General features: G+C 47.6%; 1 protein-coding gene across 1 annotated transcript in view; it reads left to right on the top strand.

The window, feature by feature from the left end:
* Window positions 1-23,999, top strand: part of SH3RF2 (SH3 domain containing ring finger 2) — a 99,574-nt gene extending 75,575 nt beyond the window's left edge. Inside the window, exons 6-10 of the mRNA XM_014533146.1 lie at window positions 8,454-8,545; window positions 9,763-9,933; window positions 17,598-17,994; window positions 21,125-21,457; window positions 23,670-23,999. Of these exons, the coding sequence (XP_014388632.1) occupies window positions 8,454-8,545; window positions 9,763-9,933; window positions 17,598-17,994; window positions 21,125-21,457; window positions 23,670-23,933 (1,257 nt within the window). The 3' untranslated portion in view covers window positions 23,934-23,999. The remainder of the gene's footprint in view (window positions 1-8,453; window positions 8,546-9,762; window positions 9,934-17,597; window positions 17,995-21,124; window positions 21,458-23,669) is intronic.
* The last annotated feature ends 567 nt before the right edge of the window (window positions 24,000-24,566 follow it).

Genomic DNA, 24,566 nt, shown 5'->3' with positions numbered 1-24,566 from the left:
ATTGCCCCATTGTACAGGTGAGGAAATGGAAGATCCCCAGAAATCCATCACTGGCCCAAGATCACACATCCTGGTAAACACTAGAGGCACATGCCTGAGCATGAAGCTAGACCTCCTGTCCAGGTCCAGAGAGGGCGCTGCATTCTCTACGCCTGTGTGGCTGCTGGGAAAGGCGCTGGGGCCAGCGGAATGTTGTACCAATGCTGTGCCAGGCTCCACGCCACCTTCCTCCCTCATTTAAAACCTCAAGACCTGAAAACACCCAGAGGCCACACAGCTGTGGATGCTTCTATTTCTGATAAAGACTTTTAGAAATGAGTCATTTCCTTCAAAAGGAAGAAAAATGTTTTTAGATTGTAGCAGAAATACTCACCCTCAAATCCACACCCACTCTCTAAACCTGCTCGGATCCCCAAACGCCGTGCCAGGAAGTACCTGTTGCTGGAAGACCTCCATCTGGCCTCAAACCTCTAGGGCCCAGGGACCTGAGGTCACAGTTGACCGCAGGGAACCACTCACTAGGCTCTTTCACTCAGGAGGGCGGGCCTCCATCTTCGATGCCAGGGGCAGGAACAGACCTGCCTCCTCAGAAGCTGGCCATCTACCCATGTGGTTGTCTTCATTTCCCGCACAGGGCCTTCATTTCTGTCTGCTTCTGTCTTCCTCTTTCTCTGCCTTTGTCTATCTTCCTCTCTTTCCCTATCACTCCAGTCAGACATTCATCCATTCATTCATGTAGTCAGTTCTGGCTCTGCCTTTGCGATCCTTTTTCCCCACCCCTGGCCCTTGGCAATCTTTCATCTGTTTTCTGTCACTATAGTTTGGCTTTTTTAGGAATGTCATATAAATGGCATCACAGCACATGTAGTCCTGGATGTCCTGCTTCTTTTAGGATGGTGTTAAGATTCATGTATGTCATTGCATGTATTGCTGAGGCATATGCCACTGTCGTTAAACTACAATTGTTTATTCATTCACCAGTTGCTTGGCATTTGGGTTGCTTCCAGTTTCTGTCTAAAATGAATAGAGCCGCTATGAACATTCATGGACAAGTCCTTGTATGGACATGATTCCATTTCTCTTTGATAAAGACTTGTGAGTAGGATTGCTGAGTAGCATGATAAATGTATATTCAACTTTATTTTTTTAAATGGCCAACCTGTTTTCCAGTGTGGTGGCACCATTGTACATTCCCACAAGCAGTATATGAGTTCTAGTTGCTCCACATGCTCACCAACACTTGGTATGGTCCATCTGTATCATCTTAGCCAATCTCTTAGGTTTATAGTGGTATCTCATAGTGGTTTTAACTTGTATTTTTGTATAATTGTTGATGTTGATCTTTTTATATACTTATTGGCCACTCAATATATCTTGTTTTTGCTCTTTTCTTATTGTGTTGTCTTTCTTTTATGAGTTGTCAGAATTTTCCCTTTCTTCTCCCTTCTTCCTTCTATCCCTCTGAACCCTTCTCTTTCCCCCACTGAGGCTCTGTCTGTGCCTCTCTCACTTTCTCTCTTCCCCACTCTCAGAGTCATCCACTATTTCCCCCTCCCCCTCCCTCCTCTTCCTCCACCTCCTCCACTCATGTTCTCCCTTCCCCTCCAAGATACCTCAAAACCTGAGACTCTGACCTCCCTTACTGTTCCATATTAGAAAGAATTCCAACACAAGCCCACCAATTTCAGTCCTGGTGAGGTACCATGTACCAAATAGGAGGAAATACCCCCTCTCTGGGAAGGCCTAGAGAAGAAAAGAGAGAGAGCCTGGTGCAGTGGAGGGGGTGGCTTTGCATTCTGGCAACTCCCTCCTCCCTAAAGATTAATAGTGTTTGTGGATGGAAGGACTTTTTACGTAAACATAACATTGGAAAGTCGTGGGTGCTAAGTGAAGTTCATGCTGCTTAATCAGTGCTTCGACAGTCTCTACAAACATAAGATTAGTTATTCGCATAACAAGGCTCTCCCTGGCACAGCTCCCATGCCCGGCAGGATTAACCTTGCCCAGTCACAGGAAAGGACCTGCCCAGCCCAGAGCCAGCTCCTTTCATCTCTGTTTGAGGGAACCAGTATGACAATATTTTATTGCCAAGATCAGAACACTTGACGAAGTGTTAGCCTCAGATGTGTGACCATGGAACGCTTTTTTTTAAAGACTTTTATTGAGATACAATTCACATACCATACAATCCACCTTTTTAAGGTATACAATTCAGTGGCTTTTTTATATATCCACAGATATTTACAACCATCACTACTGCAATTTTGCATCTCATCACTGCAAAGAGAACCCTTGTACCCTTTAATTCTCATACCCATTAACTATCACCCCCATGTCTACCTCTGTCCCCAAGCCCCTAAAAACCTCTAATCTGCTTTCTAGTCCTATAGACTTTCCTATTCTGGACATTTCATATAAATGGAATCATGTAATAATAGTCTTTGTGCATCTGGCTTCTTTTAGCAAAATGTGTTCAGGGTTTAGCCATGTTCTAGCATGTATCAATACTTCATTTTTATGGCTGAGTGATATTCCATTGTATGGATATACCACATTTTGTATATCTACTCGTCAGTCTATGGACATTTGGGTTATTGCCACCTTTTGGCTATTATGAATAATGCTGCTGTGACCTCTGTGTACAGATTTTTGTGTGACCTTGGGTAGGTACTGGGAGTGGATGTACTGGGTAATATGGTAATTCTATGTTTAATCATTTGGGGAACTGCCAGACTTTTACATTCCCATCAGCACTGTGTAAGAGTTTCAGTTCCTCTACATTACCACCAACACTGGTTATTATCTGACTGGAATGGTTTCTGATCCTATAACTGGATTTTAATAATGTCACAATCACACATACATTTACACAACCATCAACACAAAAATCTATAGTCATGCATGCCTGCATACACCTCTAAAGTTCATACACAAGCACACAGAATCCCAGATAGACATTTACAGTCACATATACAACCATACATACATATAATCACACATGGCATATGTGCATATCAACTTATAGACCCACATATCTGAATATAACCAGACATACAACAGACCAGTGCCACCACACATCCACATACAACTGTCATGGATTCTGAACAAACATACACACTTGCACAGAGAGCCGGAGACAGATGCACTCAATGATGCATTCACACCTGCCCAAACACTCAGACTCAACAGTAGCATCCAAAACCAGAGTCCTAAAAGGGCACACATACATAGTTACCATCACTTATGGGTGGGTAGCTGAGACAGATTGGATGTATTTACTCTGGATGGCATGGAAATGGATGAGGTTTCATTAGTCCTTGGTAGGAAAACTTTTTCATTCACTTGTTCTTTGAGCCACAACAATATATTGAGCACATAAGAAATATAGTGGTGAACAAGACGCAGTCCCCGCCTCATGGAACTTAGAGTCTAGTGGAGGGATGGTTAGTAAATGAGGAAACGATCACAGGCTGTGATAGGTGCCAAGAAGGAACTAGGCAAGTTAGTCAGATAAGAGGCAAAGTCCCAGGCAAGTAGACAGTTTCCAGGAGCTTATCACTTTATTGCTCCCTCCGGCCCGCGGGCCATAGTTTGCCCACGGCTGCATTAACCCCAGTGCATAGGGCCAAATAAGGTTCACGCATTGCAATTCTTGCATGTGGCTCTTAAGTCTCTTGATCTATAGAGGAAAGATTTTTTAATTTTATAAAGACAGATGGTCAACTCCAGATTATCCACAATGGTGGGTACAGAAGCTACCAAATAATGTCTAATCTTCTGTCTCTAAAATGCAACTCGTCTCCCAAACCTGAAGGAACACTATGTATGTTAAGGCCCTTGTTAGCTCCTGGGAATCTTGAGATGCAGGACAATGGGCCTCTCTGGAATGGACCACACTCTACTGAGGAAACAGTCACCCCATGCCCACCAAGGTGTGAGCCCTGGAGGAAATAGCTGCGTGCCACGAAGGGCTGGGAGGGGGACATTTTCCTCCAGAAGAGCGGGAGAGGTAGGGTTGCTTGTTCCCATCCCCCACTACACTCTTGGATCCTGCTCTCAGTCCAAGGCCTTGCAGAACTGTTGCATAAAAAGAAGTGCTCCATCCACACCATCCACACCAAGCAGCTAATCTCTTTGCAGATCCAACTAAGTCGTATTCATAGAGCACTTACATGTGCTAAACAACTTACATGGGTTGTGCTGTTTCCTCCAGATAACAACTCTATGAGAGAGATGCCATTATTGCCCCATTGTACAGGTGAGGAAATGGAAGATCCCCAGAAATCCATCACTGGCCCAAGATCACACATCCTGGTAAACACTAGAGGCACATGCCTGAGCATGAAGCTAGACCTCCTGTCCAGGTCCAGAGAGGGCGCTGCATTCTCTACGCCTGTGTGGCTGCTGGGAAAGGCGCTGGGGCCAGCGGAATGTTGTACCAATGCTGTGCCAGGCTCCACGCCACCTTCCTCCCTCATTTAAAACCTCAAGACCTGAAAACACCCAGAGGCCACACAGCTGTGGTTGCTTCTATTTCTGATAAAGACTTTTAGAAATGAGTCATTTCCTTCAAAAGGAAGAAAAATGTTTTTAGATTGTAGCAGAAATACTCACCCTCAAATCCACACCCACTCTCTAAACCTGCTCGGATCCCCAAACGCCGTGCCAGGAAGTACCTGTTGCTGGAAGACCTCCATCTGGCCTCAAACCTCTAGGGCCCAGGGACCTGAGGTCACAGTTGACCGCAGGGAACCACTCACTAGGCTCTTTCACTCAGGAGGGCGGGCCTCCATCTTCGATGCCAGGGGCAGGAACAGACCTGCCTCCTCAGAAGCTGGCCATCTACCCATGTGGTTGTCTTCATTTCCCGCACAGGGCCTTCATTTCTGTCTGCTTCTGTCTTCCTCTTTCTCTGCCTTTGTCTATCTTCCTCTCTTTCCCTATCACTCCAGTCAGACATTCATCCATTCATTCATGTAGTCAGTTCTGGCTCTGCCTTTGCGATCCTTTTTCCCCACCCCTGGCCCTTGGCAATCTTTCATCTGTTTTCTGTCACTATAGTTTGGCTTTTTTAGGAATGTCATATAAATGGCATCACAGCACATGTAGTCCTGGATGTCCTGCTTCTTTTAGGATGGTGTTAAGATTCATGTATGTCATTGCATGTATTGCTGAGGCATATGCCACTGTCGTTAAACTACAATTGTTTATTCATTCACCAGTTGCTTGGCATTTGGGTTGCTTCCAGTTTCTGTCTAAAATGAATAGAGCCGCTATGAACATTCATGGACAAGTCCTTGTATGGACATGATTCCATTTCTCTTTGATAAAGACTTGTGAGTAGGATTGCTGAGTAGCATGATAAATGTATATTCAACTTTATTTTTTTAAATGGCCAACCTGTTTTCCAGTGTGGTGGCACCATTGTACATTCCCACAAGCAGTATATGAGTTCTAGTTGCTCCACATGCTCACCAACACTTGGTATGGTCCATCTGTATCATCTTAGCCAATCTCTTAGGTTTATAGTGGTATCTCATAGTGGTTTTAACTTGTATTTTTGTATAATTGTTGATGTTGATCTTTTTATATACTTATTGGCCACTCAATATATCTTGTTTTTGCTCTTTTCTTATTGTGTTGTCTTTCTTTTATGAGTTGTCAGAATTTTCCCTTTCTTCTCCCTTCTTCCTTCTATCCCTCTGAACCCTTCTCTTTCCCCCACTGAGGCTCTGTCTGTGCCTCTCTCACTTTCTCTCTTCCCCACTCTCAGAGTCATCCACTATTTCCCCCTCCCCCTCCCTCCTCTTCCTCCACCTCCTCCACTCATGTTCTCCCTTCCCCTCCAAGATACCTCAAAACCTGAGACTCTGACCTCCCTTACTGTTCCATATTAGAAAGAATTCCAACACAAGCCCACCAATTTCAGTCCTGGTGAGGTACCATGTACCAAATAGGAGGAAATACCCCCTCTCTGGGAAGGCCTAGAGAAGAAAAGAGAGAGAGCCTGGTGCAGTGGAGGGGGTGGCTTTGCATTCTGGCAACTCCCTCCTCCCTAAAGATTAATAGTGTTTGTGGATGGAAGGACTTTTTACGTAAACATAACATTGGAAAGTCGTGGGTGCTAAGTGAAGTTCATGCTGCTTAATCAGTGCTTCGACAGTCTCTACAAACATAAGATTAGTTATTCGCATAACAAGGCTCTCCCTGGCACAGCTCCCATGCCCGGCAGGATTAACCTTGCCCAGTCACAGGAAAGGACCTGCCCAGCCCAGAGCCAGCTCCTTTCATCTCTGTTTGAGGGAACCAGTATGACAATATTTTATTGCCAAGATCAGAACACTTGACGAAGTGTTAGCCTCAGATGTGTGACCATGGAACGCTTTTTTTTAAAGACTTTTATTGAGATACAATTCACATACCATACAATCCACCTTTTTAAGGTATACAATTCAGTGGCTTTTTTATATATCCACAGATATTTACAACCATCACTACTGCAATTTTGCATCTCATCACTGCAAAGAGAACCCTTGTACCCTTTAATTCTCATACCCATTAACTATCACCCCCATGTCTACCTCTGTCCCCAAGCCCCTAAAAACCTCTAATCTGCTTTCTAGTCCTATAGACTTTCCTATTCTGGACATTTCATATAAATGGAATCATGTAATAATAGTCTTTGTGCATCTGGCTTCTTTTAGCAAAATGTGTTCAGGGTTTAGCCATGTTCTAGCATGTATCAATACTTCATTTTTATGGCTGAGTGATATTCCATTGTATGGATATACCACATTTTGTATATCTACTCGTCAGTCTATGGACATTTGGGTTATTGCCACCTTTTGGCTATTATGAATAATGCTGCTGTGACCTCTGTGTACAGATTTTTGTGTGACCTTGGGTAGGTACTGGGAGTGAATGTACTGGGTAATACGGTAATTCTATGTTTAATCATTTGGGGAACTGCCAGACTTTTACATTCCCATCAGCACTGTGTAAGAGTTTCAGTTCCTCTACATTACCACCAACACTGGTTATTATCTGACTGGAATGGTTTCTGATCCTATAACTGGATTTTAATAATGTCACAATCACACATACATTTACACAACCATCAACACAAAAATCTATAGTCATACATGCCTGCATACACCTCTAAAGTTCATACACAAGCACACAGAATCCCAGATAGACATTTACAGTCACATATACAACCATACATACATATAATCACACATGGCATATGTGCATATCAACTTATAGACCCACATATCTGAATATAACCAGACATACAACAGACCAGTGCCACCACACATCCACATACAACTGTCATGGATTCTGAACAAACATACACACTTGCACAGAGAGCCGGAGACAGATGCACTCAGTGATGCATTCACACCTGCCCAAACACTCAGACTCAACAGTAGCATCCAAAACCAGAGTCCTAAAAGGGCACACATACACAGTTACCATCACTTATGGGTGGGTAGCTGAGACAGATTGGATGTATTTACTCTGGATGGCATGGAAATGGATGAGGTTTCATTAGTCCTTGGTAGGAAAACTTTTTCATTCACTTGTTCTTTAAGCCACAACAATATATTGAGCACATAAATATAGTGGTGAACAAGACGCAGTCCCTGCCTCATGGAACTTAAGAGTCTAGTGGAGAGATGGTTAGTAAATGAGGAAATGATCACAGGCTGTGATACGTGCCAAGAAGGAACTAGGCAAGTTAATCAGATAAGAGGCAAAGTCCCAGGCGAGTAGACAGTTTCCAGGAGCTTATCACTTTGTTGCTCCTTCTTTTGTTCTGGAAAAAACATAAAAAGGGTTCAGAGTCATCCTCCATAAGTCACTGGATAAGCTGGGAGGTGGGGATGAGGGGGCAGACCTAGGCTACCTGGTTTTACATTTTGTTTCATACTAGTTGGGTGACCTTTCTCTCAGTTCCTCATCCAAAAATAGGGATAACAGTACCCTTAATAAAGATGACCTTTGCTTGTAAAGCACTTCAAAGTGCCTGGCAAGTGTTAAGTTCTCAATCAATATTAACCATTGTATCATATTCTGAGAGCAGGTTTTCACAGAGAGAGGGAGGTGCGTGCACTGGGAGATGGGTGGGGAGGGGCCGGCGGGGACAGATCCAGGAGTCTGGCAGTGCCCTGTTGACTGTCAATCCAACTGGCCTTCTTTCTCAGTCTTACCTGAGTAATCTTGGAATGCAGCCTTGGCAAGCCACCTCCCCATCCCCCCACCTCCCCAGGACATAAACCGATGTATTCCCACCCTGCTCTTCCCACAAACCACAGACATGGCCCATGATGGGTAGCGCTGGGCACGACTCTTGGTTTCCAGCTGCATCAGGCCTTTCTGTAGCAGCTCTGCTGTGGGCCTGGCTTGTGTCGCTCACTGACTCAGCATGGCTGTCTTTTCTGTCTGTGTAGGTCAGCATGTATCACGCCACACCTGCCTCCCCAGGACATTCCATGGCCATCGTCAGTCTGCCTGGCTCCCAGCAACACCTCTCAGCTAACATGTGAGTAAAAAGCTCAGCCCTCCACCCGGTCCTGGTGCAGAGGAGTCATCTTAGCCATCCCTCTGCCATTGAGCACTCCAAAACCTTCCCCTCCAGAGAGACAACGGCTCCCCTCCCTTTAAAATCGCCAATGGAAATAACGGTGAAAAGTACAAATTAGCAAAGCATGTCATCCTAGCTCATTATTTCACAAAGTAGAAAGAGACTAGAAGGTTATATACCAGAACATTGCTGGGAAATTGTGTACTGAGCAATTTCTATTGTCTTCCTTTAGATTCATGGTGGGCTATAAATAGATGTTGCTTTAGTAATCAGTGAAAAAAAAAAAGTAGCATTTTCTAGGGGGAAGAACTTGCAGATGAGAACACTCCACCCCCAGCCCATTTGATAAGACCTTCCAGTGTCTCAGTCCTTAGAATCTAGAAGGACTTGCTCAGGTCTAGCCTGAGGGCCATACACCGGCAGCCCCTGAAGCTGGCATGCCAGGTGGGCTATTTTCTGATGCCTTTAGTCAGCAGGTATCTCATCTCACAGCCTCACCATTCCCCAGTGTCTTCATCCCCGACTCATACCTGGATGTGAGACCTACCCGGCCCCTGTGTGGACTTCACAGTGGAAAATCACTGCTCTAACCGAGGGCATTTTCGCCATACTAAGCTCATTCCCCTCCATCCCACCATGCAGCCAGCATCCCGCTGTGCGCCAAAGAACTAGAGCTAACCCTGCCCCACCCCAGCCCAGTGCCCACTTCCCTGCCTATGTTAAGCTAGCTCCTGGGGGCAAACAGGTTTCTACTCTCAGGAGAGGGAGTGGGTCGAGGCTTCCAGCCGACCTCTCATTTCCCTGAGCCTGCTGGCTGCACGTGTGGGGCTGAGACCTGGCTCTGCCACTAATTTCTGGTCACCAACTCCTTTCTCCACTGTAGGCCAGTGTCCCATTGTCAAAATGCTGGTGTAGCCTAAACTAGTGACTTGCAGTTGTGTGACATTCTGCGGAGGTCGGGGGGCATGGAGAGGGCAGGGATCGGGCCCCTTCGGCTGTTTAGACCAGGTTCTCTGCCATCTTCATCTGCCTTACATATTGAGGTTTCAGTTTTGCAAGGTTGTTATCGCTAACCACTGGGCTGAAGGTTCCAATCTCCCCTCGCCCTTCGCCACTCCCCTGCCCTCCCCTAGAGGTGTACTCTTTGTCCTTCACCAGTGCCCTGTGTCCCCCAGGTTTGTAGCTCTACACTCCTACTCCGCCCATGGACCCGATGAGCTGGACCTGCAGAGGGGAGAAGGCATCAGGGTCCTGGGGAAGTACCAGGACGGCTGGCTCAAGGGAGTCTCCTTGGTCACCGGGCGAGTGGGCATCTTCCCCAACAACTACGTCATCCCCATTTTCAGGTGCGTCCCCTCCAATCCCAGGCACCCGGGGGTGGGGTCTTCTAGACCGGGGCCATCTGGGGATGGTTGAATTGTTGAACAACTCAATGCTCTTACAGAGTGTGGACCAAGAAACAGCTTTTACCCTCCTAACACTTTAATTTTAAAAACAGTATATAGTGCCCTAACCGGTTTGGCTCAGTGGATAGAGCATCAGCCTGAGGACTCAAGGGTCCCGGGTTTGAGTCCAGTCAAGGGCATGTACCTTGGTTGCGGGCACATCCCCAGTAGGGGGTGTGCAAGAGGCAGCTGATCGATGTTTCTAACTCTCTATCCCTCTCCCTTCCTCTCTGTAAAAAATCAATAAAATATATATATATTTTAAAAAGTATATAGTTAAAATAGTTGTCTTTTTTATCTTTCTTTTTAAATATATTGTTATTGATTTCAGAGAGGAAGGGAAAGGGTGGGAGAGATAGAAACATCAATGATGAGAGAGAATCATTGATTGACTGCCTCCTGCACGTCCCACACTGGGGATCGAACCCGCAACCTGGGCATGTGCCCTAACTGAGAATTAAACCGTGACCTGATTCACAAGTCAACGCTCAACCATTGAGCCACACTGGCTGGGCAATAGTTGTCTTTTTTATAGTTCTCCACAGTTCACAAGCACTTCCGCATTTTTTAACTCATTAGCTATGCCCAGGAATCCTTTAAGGTATATATTATTTTACAAATGAGGAAACTGATGTACAGAGTTAAGCAACCTGCCCAGGATCTAGATTTCAGGTTTTCTGTACAAATGCCAAAAATCCCACTTCACATCCTCCACCTCAACACTCCATCTAGTGGCAGAATGGGGAAATGTGCTGGCAGGATAACCACCCAGAGGACCTCAGGAACCTTCCCAGGAAGTTGGGCCGTGAGCAGAGTTTCTGTGAATTCAGACTACTCCCTGTCCATCCACACCCCAGGTCACATGTTAGTTACCCTGCAGGTCTTCTTCCAAAATAACTTGTTCCAACCTTTGTCATCTTTGCCATGCCTGTTGATTTCCCTGGCCCACAGTTTGTCTAGCCACCTCCTACCACAACCACAATGCACACAAACTCCCAAACTACCCACACCTCCTCCTACCTGTACTCCTACCAGCTCAGGCAAAGCCCAGGCAGTGAGGCCATCACCACAGCAAATGCTGTCTTTATGACATGCCAGAGAGTCACAATCCCAAGGAAAGTGATGATCTCATGGTACGCTCTGGGGCTCACTCCTGGAGTCATATGTTCAGTTCAGGGGGGACCTTCATGTAGGCGAGGCACTGAGTCTGGAGGAGGGCAGCAAGGATGGTAAGCAGACAAAACCACGTCAGAGAAGAAACCGATAAGCAAGGGCTATTGTGTAAGATGTACAAAGAAGGGTCAGAGGGACCATCACAGACTGTGTCGACCAGGAAACAGACTTATTCCACGAGGGGACAGTGAACCAGTGGGAGGTTGTGGTTCAATGAAAGGCTGCCTATCAGGCTAGCAGGTGAGGTGGTGGACCCCCTTTCTAGGAAGAGTGCAGGTGAAGTCTGGGTTCCCATAGGTCCAGGCTTGTGTAAAAAGATTGGTGGAAAGTTGGGGCAGAAGATCCTAGTTATCCTTCAAAGGAAGGTTCTTGAAATTTGTTAGAAAGTGGCAAAATCTCCAAAAGAAAACTAAGGGTGTCTATAACTGGTGCTTTAATTCATTTATTAAACAAACATTTTTTGAGTGCTGACCACTGACATGTGTTGGTCACCTTTCTAGACACTGGAGAAACACCAGTGAACAAAATACACCAAATCCCTGCCTACAGATTACATACTAGAGGAACAGACAGACACAAAACAAGCTGTATAAGTAATATGTATGGTATGTTAATGCTGAGGCCTAAGAAGAAAAATAAATCAGGAAAGGGGAATAGAATTCGTGTGGGGGTGATTAAGGTTCTAACAGATTGGTCAGGGATGGCCTTACTGAGAAGGAGGAGGAATGAGGAAATGAGGAGGGGAGCCATGTGGGTCACCAAAGGAAGTGTATTCCAGGCCAAAGGAACAGCAAATTCCTGAACAAAGGCCCTGGGGTAGGACTGTGCCTGACGTGAAGGCCAACAGGCCTGAATTAAAGCCAGTGAGGAGCAGGTTAGTAGGAGATGAGGTCAGAATGGTAACAGGGGGTCAGATCATAGAGCGTTTCCTAGGTCATAATGAATTTGACTTTAACCCTACTGCAGGGTTTTGAGCAGAAGAATGACATGATCTAATATAAGTTTGAACTGGAATTCCTCTAGTTGCTGGCTTGAGAATAAACTGTTGAGACAAGAAGTTCAAAGCAGAGAGACTAAGGGAATATTATCATAATCCAGGGGAGAGTGATGGTGAATTGAACCAGGGTGTGAGCCATGGTGGGAGGCGGGTGTGATCAGATTCTGGTTATACCCTAGATTTTCTGACAGATCCAATATTGGGTGTGAAAGAATAGAGGATTTGAGGTGAGTCCAAGTTCTGTGCCTTGAGTCACTGTAGGATGGAGTTGCCTTTTATTGCTATGGAGGTGAAAACCAAAACAGGAACAGGTTTTGGGGGATGGAAGGGAAGCGAAAGCTTTGTTTGCAGCAGATTAAGTCCCAATGTCTGTTAGTAATCCTCATAAAGATGTGGTTGCATATGCAAGTCTAGCATTTAAGGAAGAAGTCCAGGCTTGAGATGGCATTTAAAGCCCTAACTCTAGATGAAATCACCATGGTAGGATCAGGTGGAGTGGAGAGAAGGGCAGTGAGCCTGGAGCTGAAATCTTCCAGGAATGAGAGGAGAGACCTGAGGAGAAATGACGACTGCAACAAGATGGCAGAGTCCGATAATATGTCAGAGCTCAGAGATACAGAGGAGGGTGGGAGAATGGTCTAGAAGTGACAATGAGGAGCTAGGAGGACACCTACCCTAACTCATGAACAGTTTCTTCTGTGGGATCTAACATGAATTCTCTAGGGCCATGTGTGTACTCCTAGGGCATTTGCTTATGCATCAGACCTTAGCCCAAAGTCTTGGTTATGCCGTGGAAGAACAGATAGAATAAGAGTGACCATGCCCAGTCAGTGTGGCTCAGTGGTTGAGCTTCGACCCATGAACCAGGAGGTCATAGTTTGATGCCCCGTCAGGGCACATGCCTGTATTTCAGACTTGATCCCCAGTAGGGGCCATGCAGCAGGCAGCTGATCAGATTTTCTCTCATCATTAATGTTTCTATCTCTCTCTCCTTCTCCCTTCCTCTCTGAAAACATACATTTTTTTTAAGAGTGACCATATAATTTATCATCCAAACTAGGACACTTTTAAGATGAGAGGGACACTCTTTTTTTTTATCTTAATTGTTGAGAGTATTACAGATGTCCCTCTTTTTTTCCCCCCATTGTCCCCCTCCACCTGGTCCCCACCCCTCCCCAGGCCTTTGCCACCCTATTGTCTGTGTCCATAGGTAATTCATACAAGCATATAAGATCTTTGTTTAATCTCTTCCCAGCCCCCACCCCCATTCCCTCTGAAAATCATCAGCCTGTTCCATTTCCATGCCTCTGATTCTATTTTATTCACCAGTTTATTCTGTTCATTAGATTTCTTATTCGTTTATTTTTATTTTTAGATTCAATTGTTGATAGATAAGCATTTACTACTATTTTATGGTTCATAATTTTTTATCTTTTTCTTCTTCTTCTTCTGAGAGAGGGACACTCTTAATACAGCAGGTGTAAAGAGACCCTCCTGGAAAAATTGGACATGTGGTCGCCCTAACTCGAATACACATAGAATTCCATTCCAGTGTGTTTCAGAGCTTCAGCTTCCCATTCTCCCCTCCCTGGCTGTTCTCCTGTGTGGTCTTGGGCACATCAAGAGCATCTAGACCAGCCGTGGGCAAACTACGGCCTGTGGGCCGGATCCGGCCCGTTTGAAATGAATAAAACTAAAAAAAAAAAAGACCGTACCCTTTTATGTAATGATGTTTACTTTGAATTTATATTAGTTCACACAAACACTCCATCCATGCTTTTGTTCCGGCCCTCCGGTCCAGTTTAAGAACCCATTGTGGCCCTCGAGTCAAAAAGTTTGCCCACCCCTGATCTAGACTCAGGCCCTCCAATCTGGCTGCATGTCAGACATGGATAGAGTCTCAACACTAGACGGCCACCCAGTCCATCTTCCCACCCCAGCTCATGGACACCTGAACATGCTCATATACTGAGGTGCTACTTATGCTGATGGGTATGCTTCTAGAGAACCGGCATTTCCGAGACGAACGAATCCCTGCCACAGTACATCCTCCTGAGGTGACAGAGGGTCGATGCTCTCTGTGTGGACACGTTTTCCTATGGCCCCCCTGGCACAGAGAAAGTTCCCATCCCCACTCATCTTGGACGTGGATGACATTTGTCTAATTTGTCTATCTGGGGGCAGCTCACCCTCATTCTTAACCCCCCTTTCCACTGTGGGGAGTTTAGTTCCTCCCCCTCCTTAGGGCTGAGTGATGCTGTCCGTTGTCAGCTGGGTTTCTGCTACGTTAAGCAGGTTGTATTGGAACTGAGTGGGTTGGACACTTGTGTTTCTGCTCTTTGGTTCTGTGTGTGTGAAGTTCCCTCACCCCCACTGTCTTCTGTTGCAGTGGTGGCTCTGCACAGGCACCAGCCCCCTTGGTGGGTGGTGTCCCCTTTCACCAATAGCCAGGGCCCGAAGGTGTGAGGTGCGCCCTGACCGTTTGAACCATTGCTCTCATTAACATCATCCCCTAATGGACTGAGCCAGCCAGTTTCAGGGCTAACTACACATAGACCAGAAGTGACCAAAATGCCAGGTTTTTGGTTGAAGATTCACCAAGTGAGCCTTCATTACCAAGAGAGGGAAAGGCTGCTGCGCCACGCAGAGCTCCAGCCCTCTGTGCGAGATGGTGTCCAGCCTGTCCTGTGTTGAGCAACAACTAAATCTCTGCCACCGTGAGGTGTTTCCCCAGTTCCTGGAGGCACCACTGGCTCAGGTGGTTGAGAGCATTTGTCTCATTTTCACACAAACCCCTTCTCAATAGCACCAACGTCCCTTTGAGTTTCCTCCTTCGCGCACAGTCTTGATGGGAGGCAGAAGTTTCCTCCCTTTTCAGAGACTGAAGAAATTAACAACTCCCCTTCCTCCTCCTCTTCCTCAACCCATCACCACAGCGAAGGGACAGGCTCAGCCAACCTGATACTTTCTCTTGGGACTTGGAAACCTGGACAAGGGAGGAAAGAATGTGGGCAAAGCTGAAGACCACTCATGGTGAAAACACAAACAGTAGTGTCTGAGCAGACCCTTCCCACCTCAGATTCCTCAGCAACTTCCCTTATACCTGTTTCCAGGCCTTTTCCACACCCTCCCGTCCTCCCCATAAATTCCCTTCTGTCCAGTTAGCCAGGATATTTCTTTTTCTTGCAAACTTCTCCCAATACCTGGTACACGTGCCCTCCCAGTGACTCATGGGCCAGCACTCATTTTCCTTTAACTTTCTACACAGAACTACATAAAAATTGTCAAGGTCCATGCCCCTTTCAAATATTCGGCAAGTTCTTAAGGGCTCATGTCACAGATAGAAGAGAGGACACAGGGACCTGCACACTCAAAGCAGCACCGTGGAGCGAATCAGAGGCAACACGTGCTCCTTGCACTCAAGCCCGAATGTCCCTCAGTCTCTCCAACTAGAAAACAAGCATCACGGTGTCTGCAGGCCTGAGGTGTCATGGGGATTGATTAATATCTGTGTGCAAAGTGCTCTGATGTCAGAAGAAAGTGCTAGGGAAGTGCTGAGCTAAGACTCAGAGGGGCCCCTTGTTAAATGAAGGACTTGGGATTTAGGAGTTTCTGGACTCAGCCTAGTGCTGGACTAGAAAACAGAGGTCGAATGTCAGTCTGTTTAAAGACAGGACTGGTGAAGAAAGCTGGCTTGGGCCTAATTCCTTGCTGCTGCTGCTGCTGCTACTGCTGCTGCTGCTGCTGCTGCTGCTGCTGGAAACAGTTCTGGAAGCATTCTCTCCTGTTTTCAATCCATTTTGCAGCATCTAGCACCTTAAAGCTTTGATTCAAAAGACAGGCTGGTCCATGCCCTGGCCAGTGTGGCTCAGCTGGTTGGGTGTTGTCCCATGCACCAAGGGGTTGCTGATTTGATTCCCAGTCAGAGCACATGCCCAGGTTGTGGACTCGATCTCTATGGGGGAGTGTGTAGGAGGCAGCTGATCAATGTTGCATTCTCACATGATGTTTCTCTCTTTTCCCTTCCTCTCTCTCTCTAAAAATAGCCTGTTGACTATTTAAAAAAAAAAAAAAAAGACAGGCAGATGCAGACTATGTCATGGAAGCTCGTGCTGGGGGTCTCTCTCCTCCAGCGGCCATCACCTCCAATGTAGTGTGGGCTCTTCATGGTGGGCAGCCCACTCCCCTCCACCATCAGCTCCTGGTGCATCGGGCTGCATATCTGTCTTGGGCAGGATTGGCTACATTAAAGGATGCCTTACTCATCTTTGTACAACCCTGGCCGGCTCATCATTAAACCACATATCACTTTTAAGCAAAAGGAGAGAAAAGGAGGAAAATAAGAGGAAATTACCCAAAGAGAAACCTGGAGGCATTGACAGGCAGGAAACTAGGAGGGAGGAGGGCATCTCTGTGCCGGGGGCCATGGTCAAGTTGGTTATTCCCAGGTAATTAGCCGAGGTTATTTCATCAACAGAGTGACAAGGTGACGGATGGGCTGCTTAGGAGAGGCTGTGATGTTGGGGGAGGACTGGTACAAGGGCAAGAAGGGCATGTAGATTGACAGCCATTCCCCACGGGGTTCAGGGACTTGCAGGCTGGGAACAATGGAGGAGGGGTTGCTTGCTGTTTTACAAAATTTGATACTAGCATTAAAAATCAGACCCTAAGGCTGAAGAATTGATGTCTTATGGTGGCACGTTTAGGGCCTACCCACTGCTTTACTCAGTTTCTTTCAAGCGGGATGCAGATTTTCCTTGCTACCAAATGGTGAATGCTCTAACTAGCCCCAAGGTTGTGTACGCAGTGGTGAGAGCGCAGGTGATGTCGCTCAGTGGTAGAGTAGTAGTTGCTTGGGCAAGTACCTCTAAATCTCCTTTTATTTTCTTCTATAACACAGCAGTACTCATAATAACCTGCCTCAAAGGGCTGTTGTGAAGAATCCATGAGATCATGTGGGCAAAGCACTTGGCTGTTGCCTGGCATACAGTAAGTGCTCAATATGTGTTAGCCAGAATGACTGGCATCAGGGCTGAAAGCATCATGGCAGCCACTCAGCAAACATTTATTCATAATTGAGGTCTGTAGGACACATAGGTCATGTAAAATCTCTGCCTTCAGAGAGTCCCTGAATGGACAAGGAATCACCATGGCAAAGCCAGGTGAACACGGAAAGGACCCTTATGAGACCCTCAACACACCCACAGTCAGCAAGCGTAGGACGAGGCTACGTAGTTAAGCCCACGTCGTTGACAAAAAGCATATTTATGGGTAGAAAGAGGGCGAGGAAGAGCCACATCTGGTCTACGGCTGGGAGCTGGTAGGTTTTTAAAACAGGACTCTTGACTGACCATTTGCTTTCTCTGCTTCTTTTGAAAACAATTTCCACACCCAGAAAGACATCTAGTTTTCCAGACCCCCGGAGCCCTGGTCTCTATGCCACATGGACATTGTCGACCTCCTCTGTGTCCTCCCAAGGCAGCATTTCAGAAGGTGATCCCCGACAAAGCCGCCCCTTCAAGTCCGTCTTTGTGCCCACGGCCATAGTCAACCCCGTGCGGAGCACAGCCAGCCTGGGCACTTCAGGACAGAGCACTCTCCGGAAAGGACGGGGCAGCATGAGAAAGAGTAAGTGGTGGCAGAGAAGTATGTGCCTAGAGCTAAGTGACTGGTGGGGGGCGCGGGGGCAGCGGGGGAGGAAGAGATTGACCTCGGTGGACAGAGTGCTTCCTGCAAAAACAAGGATCTTGGCTTTAAAACAAGCCTCAGTGGAAGGTTTTTTTATGATTCCCAAATACTGAGCTGTTCTACTGGATGCAAACTGACCCACTCAAGGTCACTGCCCTCCGGTCACTTCATACATGCACGTTGACTGACTGGGAGGACAGCAGCCCAGAGTGCCAACCTGTAATTTTAACACAGCCAAGGTGGATGCTGGCTCTCATTAAGAGGGAACAACCAAAGCACTTGCTGGAGCAGTGCTTCTCAAATTATGTTCCAGGGAACCCCTCAGGGGTGTCAGAAGGAAAACAAGGGAAAGGAAGGAGGGAGAGAGAAAAAGAAAGTTAAGAAGTCAACGCTAAGAGCTTCTGAATCCCATTTTGTTATTTAACTAATATATCCATGAGGTTAAAGAAAAAAAGAATTATGTTGTACAAAAGTAAGTCTCCTTATATCCTTCACTTCCAGTCTCAAGTTCTCTTCCATGTACTTCTATACCTTGTCATCATACTCACGGCACTGTCCTGCACCTTGCTTTTATTTTTACCCATATAACAGCCACCTGCACACATGGCAGTAATATAGAGCTTGTCTCTTAAAAGCCATGTTTTTATCTCCTAAAACACTGAACTCCTACATAAGGCCTAATTTTCAAGGATTTTATAAAGTGTTTGAAACCCATTGTCCTACAAAACAGCAAGATTCTGTTATTTATTTATACACCTTTCTAGAAGGAGACAATGAGCCAGGCAAAGTAAACTTGATTCATTCTGCATCCTCTGATTTGAGCTGGACTCTGCTATCTTTAAAAAAAAAAATGATTCAATGTGAAGAGGCAATAAGACTGACTAGTCAGAGCAAAACAGTGAGACAATATGCCACACAGGAAAATGTCCCAGGAAAATTCATATCTTAGCTCCACCCACTCCCAGTGCTTTCATCTGGTCACCTGCTGGACCTCAGTGCCACCACGCCTGCCTCTCAGTTCCACCGACTGTCCTCCCTGCTTCTCCCTCCAGTACCTCCACCTTATACCCACCCTCCCCCCGCCACACACACACACACAGTAATTGATCCCACCATAACAGCCTTGGGCCAGTTACTAACCTCTTCAGTCTTCAGTTCTCTCATTCGTAAAATGGAAATAAATGGGGGAAAATGGAAATAAAAACAGTACCAACCTCATCAGGGTTATTGTATGGATTTAATAAAATAATCCACATAAGACGGATGGCGCAGCCTGGCCCGTAATAAGCTCTTGAGAAATAACTATGTTATAGTATTATTATTGTGTCCGTCTCATCACTGCTACTGCCACTAAGCAGACCATCTCTGCCCCATCCGGAGCCTGCGCTCACGGAGACTCAGCCTGGACCACTTACGGAAGCCAGGCAGTGCGTCCCACCAGCAACTACTCACTTTCCTCTCATGGGCTCGCTCCCTGCCTTTGCGCACATCTTGATTAACTCGGAGCTTTGACTGTTTGCATTGCACGCACGTGCAATGAGAAAGCATTCGCTCTCTTGGCAGTTAGGAACCAACAAAATAAATAGGTAAGGCAATTTTTCACACGTTTCTGGGAGCCCGAGGCCACGTCTGCCCAGTGCCGCTCTGGCTTTTCCAGATCCGGGAGGCTTTCTCTCTCTCCCCCCTTCCCGAGGTGAGGCTGGTCAAGCTCTCAGTCTCCCCGAAGCGAAGAGAAATGACAGCAGAAATGACCTCACAGGGCTGACCGTGGCAAAATAAATATCCATGTGGAAAGGTCAGACTTGTAAATGGTGACTGGCTTGCTCGCAGCGGCTGAGAAGGCCGAATGTGAGTGGCGAGCATTCTGCTTTTCACGTTCACGTCCGGCTTGATGAAAAGTCACAGCGCAGAACAAGGCCTTGGCGCGGGCCCCTGAGCGGGACACAAACGGCTGAGCCACGCCACCTGTGCCTCTCAGTGCTGGGGCCCCTTATGGAGAAATGGCCACAATGCTTCTCAGGGGTGTCTCTCCACCCTGCCCCCTGAGTGCCGTGAGCTCCTGACTATTCCCCAAATACCTACAGGACATATTCCCAAGGGGTGAGGATCTCCTGTCTCCAGGGGATGTGAGCGGAACAGCTTTTCAATGAGAGGTGATCTCTGTTAACAAAAAGAACAGGAGCTTAGGGAAGGGGCAAAACCAAACTCCTGGACCTTGCATTTTATTTTTATTTTTATTAGCTTATGAGAGAAAGGGAGAGAGAGACAGAACCATCAATGATGAGAGAGAATCACTGATCAGCTGCCTCCTGCATGCCCCACACTGGGGATCAGCCAGCAACCCGGGCATGTGCCCTGACCGGGCATTGAACCACAACTTCTTGCTTCATAGGTCAACACTCAAACACTAAGTCACACCGGCTGGGCAGACCTCGAATTTTTAGGGTTTGCTATCCTTTACCCACAAATGATGTCTAACAAGCATGGGCCATTTATTAGGCCCCAGGCGCAGTCCTAACACTTTGCATACATCCTAAAATGTAATCCTCGCGCCAGCCCTGCAGGGCACTGCTATTAGCTCCGGTTTACGAATGAGGGGGCTGAGGGGACTGACCTGTCCCAGGCTCCCTGGGAGTAGATCTGATTCGTGTCAGGAGCTCTGCGAGGCTCATCCGCACACACCTCCCTCGAGTCACCTTTCCAGATCTGCTTCCCTCTGGTGCCACATCCACCTGCACACCCTCTCTCTCAGAATCCCACCCACCCGCCCTGAAGCCCAGCTAAAAGCGATCCCACCACCATCTAGCTAAAGCTGTTGTTAGCATGTTCTTCACATCGCTGGCCAGAGTCCCCTCCCCGCCTCTCCTTCCCCTCTCCCTCCCTCTCAGTTGACTCTTGTGTTTCTCAGTTTCTCTTCTTGGTTTCTCTCGTTCTCTGGCTTTTGTTTCCTCTTTGGTCTGCACAACTCTGTTTGCTTCTCACTGTGAAGCTGTCTCTAGATCTATCTTCTTCACTTTCCATCTTAAAGGTCTGGAGGGAGAGAGTAGGAGTGTGTGTGTGTGTGTGTGTGTGTGTGTGTGTGTGTGTGTGTGAGAGAGAGAGAGAGAGAGAGAGAGAGGAAGTAACATACCTTCTAACACCCTCCCCCAACATTCAGCTAGCCACTTACTTGCTGCCAGCATCAGCAAACAGCACTAAAAAAAGAACAAGGTCACCTTTGAAAGACCCTGAGAGAATGTGCGTGCGGTCAGATTGAGAAAGCACTTAACTATTCTGGGATATCAGGTCGTCCGGCCTCAGCAGTTCCAGTTCCACCAGCCACAGGCGGTCCCCTCCTCACCCTTGATGGTGGTGGCGGAGATGGGACCCAAGCCGACTCCCACGGGGGAGCCTGCCCTCACGTGCATCAGCAGAGGCAGTGAGTCCAGGATCCACTCAACCGCCAGCTCCATCATCATGGAAGGCAAGGAAATCCCCATCAAGAGCGAGCCTCCACTCAAACCGCCTGCATCTGCCCCACCATCCATCCTGGTGAAGCCAGAAAACTCCAGAAACAGCAGCGAAAAGGTAGGAGTGAGCTGACTTTGGGGCCATGACTCTTCAGACCCCTAGCGTGGCTCAGTGTCCCAGCTCCTGAGATTTTAGTCTTAGTGGACGAGAAATCAAAATTACTGCCCCTGAAGGACCCCTACATGCAACCCCCTCTGCATCCTCACGTCCTCTCTGAATATTTCAAACACTTCTTTCAAGGCACAAGGTGGCTTGGGAAAAACATGGCTTTGGCATCAGAGAAATCTGGATTTGAACTCCAGCTCTGCTGCTTGCTAGCTGGTGACTTTGGCCAAAACACTTCCCCTTTCTGAGACTTTTTTTTTTTTCTAATCTGTAGAATGGTGGCGGTAAGAATACTAGCAACAGCCTCATAGGATTGGGGTGGAGATTAAGTGAGTAAAGATGTATACAGCGCTTACAGAGGGCTTGATACATAATTGTTCGTGGTATAGAAGAAGGTCACACTGAATTATGACAACTGTGGCAGAGATCAAATATGTTCATTTCTACTTCAGGGCTTTTCCCACTAGAAGACATACGAGATTTTGTTAACATCCTTGAAGCAGGAGGGATGGAGGATGGAGGAGGTGACATTAGGAAGTTGGGCAATGCTTATTATCTTTTAGTTTCTTGACCATCATAGCATCACCGCCACCGCTCATTCCCCCTGACCTGGAAAGGCGGTGCGGTCCCCTTCTCTTCGTCACACACTGACTGACTGCTAATGACCTGGCAGGCACTGTGCTAATTGCTTCACGTTTCATCCTGACAACAACCCTCTGAAGTAGTAGTATTATCATTGTCATCCTCATTTTAAAATGAGGACGTGGAGGCTTAAGGAGCTAGAGCACATTACCCAAAGGCACACAGCGGACGCACAAGTGTCTGGAGTGGAATCCGGATCTAATCCAAAAACTCATGCTCCTGACGCTAAGCTTATAGGGAAAGGCATTTGGAAAAAGTCCGTGCTGACTGATGGAAATGTCAGGAGGTGGTGTTTTGTTTTGTTTTTCCTGAATTCTAGTTTTCAAGTAAGTCAAAACCTTCCAGGCCCCAGCTGCCCGTCCCCGCAAGCTGTTAGATACAGCCTTCAAACTGCAAGCGTCCAGTAAGTGCCCAGGCCTCTGCTAGATATGATCAAGGTCTAGTGTGAAGAAACCTGGATTCTCAGTGGGGGACACTAGGATCGAATTTCCTGGAAAAAAGAAATCATTCCTAAGCAGTACGCAGAGCACTTGATTAAGCCCCGAGAGAGGGACCGACCAAAGCCGATGCGTGTGGGCACCAGGCAGGTGGGTAACAGCCAGGAGAGGAGGAAGGAGGGAGAGGCGAGGCCTGTGCAAACAGAGGACATACCTCCCTATGGAGAGAGACTGCTCGTCAGTTGTTGCCAAACTGGGGCTCAGGCCCAGCGCGCCGGATCTCTGATTTTTAAAGAGACACACGAACGACTGATTTCGATGTGCGATCTCCCAGCTTCCTACAGCTCTCAAACATGCTGCAGGCTAAAGTCAGCCCGCAGGTGTCCAGTTTGCAAACCTCTCTGAGGACCTCTCAGCCTGTGGGGCTGTCCAGATGGCATCAGCAGGGGGGCCTCAGGAAGGGGGCGCCTTGAGTTAGGCCTCCAGGGTGGGCGGAGAGGAGAGAGGGAAGGTGAACTGAGACTTTCCAGAATAGACCAGACTCTCAGGCCTCAGTCCCTTTCCCAGGCAGGCCTACCAGATTTCTTCTAGAGAATTCCTAATGGATCTTCAGTTATCAAAGGAACTCGCTCGGCCTCTAGGAAGCCGTCCCTGCATACCCGCCCTCCAGCTTTAGTCTCATACTCGTCTGCATTGAGCATCTATACGTCCCCCATCCTGGCGCTTGTGGTTACAATTGTCTTTTTGTCGAGGGCAACTGTATTCACTCAGGTTCGCAGCTCCTCACAGAGTGCGGGATATACCCGCCCTCCAGCTTTAGTCTCATACTCGTCTGCACTGAGCATCTATGCGTCCCCCATCCTGGCGCTTGTGGTTACAATTGTCCTTTTGTCGAGGGCAACTGTGTTCACTCTTGGGTTCGCAGCTCCTCATAGAGTGCGGGACGCGTGGTAGACGCACGCAGTTCCTGAATGAACACGTACATGAGGCCCTGAGGCGGGGCCAGAGCGGAGAAACAGCATGAAGCAGGTCCCAGGGATGCCTCCCCCCTCACCTGGGTCCCTCTGTTCTTCTTTCTCTCACAGCAAGTCAAGACCGTGAGATTTCAGAATTACAGCCCTCCTCCCACCAAACACAGCACCTCCGGGAAGCCTGAACATCCCACCACCCCTAAGGGGTCCCAGCCTGAAGCCACCCCCTTGGGCCCGGAGATGACCATCCTATTCGCCCACCGCAGCGGCTGCCATTCCGGACAGCAGACAGACCCCCGGAGGAAGTCAGCTTTCAGCAAGACCGCGGCCCCAGTGTCCTCCGCCTCCGCCACACAGACCATGTTTCCCAGCAAATGAATCTACGGGTGGCTTTTCCTAGACCCCAAAGAGGTGAATTGCATTTAAATACAGTCTGCCTCCACAGAGGGTGTCCTGCCATTCTTTGGGTGCTCGAGCCTGGGTCCTTGTTCTGCCCATTTTATCTCTGGGAAAGGAGAGGTGGGGGCAGGGACTCCTGTCCTGGGCGGGAGGGGAGATGGGGCCTTCCAAAATCACGACCCTACACAGCAAGGCCCGCTGCTCGGACCAAAGAGTGGGAGACCATCCCGCCCGCACCGTCCCCAGCCTGGAGTGTGTGCGCTCTTGCCCTGTGTTCTGTGTAGAATCGGTGTGGTGTCCCAAAAGGGGCTTCACCCTGGGGTGCACAGTGGTGGGAGTGCTGGCATTGCTTTTTTGACCTCGCCACCCTGTTCGCCACAAGCTTCTGCCATCTTCTGGGTCCTGTACTCCAGCCACTAGGAGCTGCCATATCTTTTCCCTCCACAGAGTCCCAAATCCTGGGGCAGGGGGAGAATTTCTGGGGAGGGTGTGAGATAGATACCAAAGGCCTTGCTCCAAATGAGAAGGTCAGAGGGAAAGCTGACTACCTAGTATCAAATGCTTATCCTGCTGCAAGGTGTTCAATCCATTTCCCACATTGAGTCTTACGCG

This window comes from Myotis brandtii, unplaced genomic scaffold, assembly GCF_000412655.1.
Source record: "Myotis brandtii unplaced genomic scaffold, ASM41265v1 scaffold95, whole genome shotgun sequence".
Classification (NCBI taxonomy): domain Eukaryota; kingdom Metazoa; phylum Chordata; class Mammalia; order Chiroptera; family Vespertilionidae; genus Myotis; species Myotis brandtii.
This window is presented reverse-complemented; position numbering and strand designations above follow the sequence as displayed.